This window comes from Cyprinodon variegatus, unplaced genomic scaffold (genome assembly GCF_000732505.1).
Source record: "Cyprinodon variegatus isolate N-32 unplaced genomic scaffold, C_variegatus-1.0 Scaffold8, whole genome shotgun sequence".
Taxonomy (NCBI): domain Eukaryota; kingdom Metazoa; phylum Chordata; class Actinopteri; order Cyprinodontiformes; family Cyprinodontidae; genus Cyprinodon; species Cyprinodon variegatus.
The window spans coordinates 2,459,220-2,462,601 of NW_015150461.1; the positions used below are offsets into that span (position 1 = coordinate 2,459,220).

At 34.9% G+C, this 3,382-nt stretch overlaps 1 protein-coding gene across 1 annotated transcript in view; it reads right to left on the reverse strand.

The window, feature by feature from the left end:
- Positions 1 to 1,614: 1,614 nt before the first annotated feature.
- Positions 1,615 to 3,382, reverse strand: part of LOC107086090 (vesicle transport protein SEC20-like) — a 12,143-nt gene continuing 10,375 nt past the window's right edge. Inside the window, exon 6 of the mRNA XM_015376848.1 lies at positions 1,615 to 2,469. Within this exon, the coding sequence (XP_015232334.1) occupies positions 2,273 to 2,469 (197 nt within the window). The 3' untranslated portion in view covers positions 1,615 to 2,272. The remainder of the gene's footprint in view (positions 2,470 to 3,382) is intronic.

The following is a 3,382-nucleotide window of genomic DNA, read 5'->3' on the forward strand; positions in this document are numbered from 1 at the left end:
AAAAAAATGACTTATCTAGATTAAAATTTTTTGCAGTGTGGAGACAGGAATCCTGGTTTGATTCCAATTAGTATTTAACAAAAGGTCTCCAGTGCATCCAAATCTAAAAAAAATATATATATAACTTCTTTGGTCTTTGATTGTCTTTAACATTATAAAAAATGACCCTATAACTGTATGTTAAACGTAAAGCTGCTGAAGTTTGGGCGCCTCTTGTTACTAACCCTCAGCGCAGCAGCAGCGTGCTCTTCAGGGACCACCGGCCCACTTGTTGATACACAAACCAAAGCACTCGATTAACAATATCTCTGCTCTAAATGCAAGAATAGTGTAATTTGCTTAACAGAGTACCTTGTCTAAGTGTCCAGTTATAGGAACAGTGGAGGAGCTGGCTCAGCCCAACTGCCTCCACTTCAGATGAGAAGGAGATGCTTACACATCTCTCAGGTCTCTTCACACACACTCTGTCCGTCATCCTCTTTAAAACAATAGACACAATTCAGCAACACGCCACAAATGTAAAACAGGAGGAATCCATGTTTATTGCAAACAGACGGCAGAAAAAAACTGAAAGGATAAACAACAAGGCAATGGAAAGCGGCACAGAGGGTAGCAAGGTCATGTAGCTTCTCCAACCACCTTCTCCTCCGAGGTGCTGAAAAGGCAACGTCAGATAACGGCAGCGCACAAACCTAAAAATATCAACCCTCACTCATTCACCACCCACACGGGAATAAGAGAAGGAGAGGGAGGGGGGGTCTGCAGCCATAATCTGCTTTTCCGGGTCTTATCTGAAGAAAGTCAGTGGATGAATGTGGCTCTATCTCTGCTGGTGTGAACAGCTCGGCTGCAGCGTCGACTCGCTCGCATGAAATCCTGTTTGGGTCGAAGCTTAGAGGAGAAAACGAAGGCAATAACAGCCACCCGTAAAAAAAATTAAAATAAAAAGAGCAGAACCAGATGGAAAACATGTTCAATCCAGCAAAATATCAAGCAGCTATAAATTATATAAAGCAGTAATAATAAAAAGTGCTACAGATGAAGGTTTGTCTCACACTAAATAATAACAATTGATAAAATAGCATTCTGATCCACAGAAGGCCCTGGAAGTGCCTCCAAAATAATGTCTAAACGTCATTTACAGGTTGCTTTTTAAAATATTAAACACTTATATTGTTAACTGTTGTTGTTTCAAAACAGTTATCCAATTAAAAACTGAACAAACTGACAGAAAAATATAATTACAGCATCTTTAAGATTCACCTGCTTTCTAGAAGAAAACGGAACATAAAACATAAACACATTAGAGTCTGATTGGTCCGTAAGTATGGAAGACCAGGAGCGTCACCGGAAAAACAATTATAACTATTTCAATTTTAATATTTAAATCATCGATTTAAAAATCTAATTGGAAAAGGGTCTTATAATTGTACATTTTAATTAAAAACCACTAAGCATGAATTGTAAAGTTTGCAAATTGTATTTATCAATCCGATATAAATACTACAATTAAAAAAATAAAATACTATTATTTATATATATATATATATAATTTATGTATATAAAAACTATTCATTCTAAGAAAAAAAAATTAACTAATATATACAGAAGATTCCTTTTTTAAATTTTCTGTCTCACTTTGCAATTTCTTTATTTAACTTTACTTGTTAATAAACAGTTACATAGCTGTAAGCAAGCGGTTACTAAACTGTTATTAAATTGGTTGTAAGCTGTAACCAAAATGTTGATAAACTGTAGTTTGGTCACATAAATAAAGTAAAAAAAAAAGGGTCAAGTAAATAAAAATAAAAAATAAAACAGAAAAAGGATTTGAAAATGGAAAGTGAATAGGAAAATGTAAAAAGCAAAAAGGAAATGTCAGTTAAGGAAAGGTAAATATAATCAGATTCAAATTAAATCTAATTTAAAATATATTTTCAGATTGTGGTATTAAATAATTTATTAATAAATACAATTAATTTCTTCTAAGTTAATTCATTTAAAATGTACAATTATAAAACTCTTTTCAAATTGGATTTCGAGATCTATGATTTTAATAAAAAATTCAAAATGGTTGCATTTCTTTTCTAATGACTCTTCTGGTCCTCCGTAGATGAGCTGCTGATCTAAATCTAAGTCAGTTACAGATATAGAGCTCAATAAATTAAACATTTAGAGGAGCTGCTGACATGCAGGATTATCCTTATATTTAGCAGCATGGAATCTGGACTTTGGAAGGTCCTGTGTGTGGAGCTGATGGCGACCTTCTGGCCTATAAGAAAGGGAAGAGCCTCTTTTTGAGGATGTACAGGACGGTTGCAAAGAACAGAGCCAACGCCAAGAAGATGAGCAGTTTATCGGTGATCTCCCTGCGGTTGTACTTGGTGATGAGTTTCCTTCCCAGCTGAATGGTTCCAGTCATGGCTTTAAACTCCTCGTTTGTCTCTTGGATTGTTCTCGACGACGTTGCTGGAACCGAATAGAAAAACAGGATTTATTCTAAAACTTTTTTTTTTTTTTTACTGAAAGGACGGCAGGATTATTCATACATTAGTGAAAACCAAACATATCTTATCCTCATGTGCTGCTTCTTGCTTTCAGATGGTTTACATTTGTCTAGCGATGTTATGAGATGAGCCGAGGCTTTCAGGCGTCCGGTAATGGAGGGGGGCGTTTCACCGAGGAGCGTGTCGAGGCGTGATGCGTTTAGGGGAGGGGTCAAAATTGATGACGTCCGAAGCCTCTCTAGTGCGTTACCATGTGACCGCTTCAGGAAGAGGTTCAGACCGCACAAGAACCTTGACAGGCATTTAAACAACCTCACATCTCAGTCTAGATGTTGGAGTTTGTAGTAGAGTTTGGATAGATTTTAAAAATAGATTGGTTGGGAAAAAAAAGCAAATCTAGTAGGTTAAAACTATTTTGGTTAGATTAGACTTAGATTTTATTTGTCATTTTGATTACACGAGTGTAAAACAAAAAGAAACTTTGTTTGGAACGGCTCTGTGGAAAATTTCATCGTTTTTAAAAGTGCAGCCTTGAAAAATACTAAAAATGACTATAAATTTACAATTCTAACATTTATATATATATATATATATATATATATATATATATATATATATATATATATATATATATACTGTATTTTCATAACCATAAGGCACTCCGTACTATAAGGTGCAGTCTCAGTTATGTGTCCCATTTCTGTATTTAACACACACATAAGGCGCACCGGACTATAGGGCGCGTTTTTTATATACAGGTACATATACTCTACTACGTTTAAATATCTCTACTGCATATTTAAAAATAGAGCGGGAGCAAAACTGAGTATGTTTGTGCTTTATTCATGTATTTATTACAAAGTATTAATCAAACC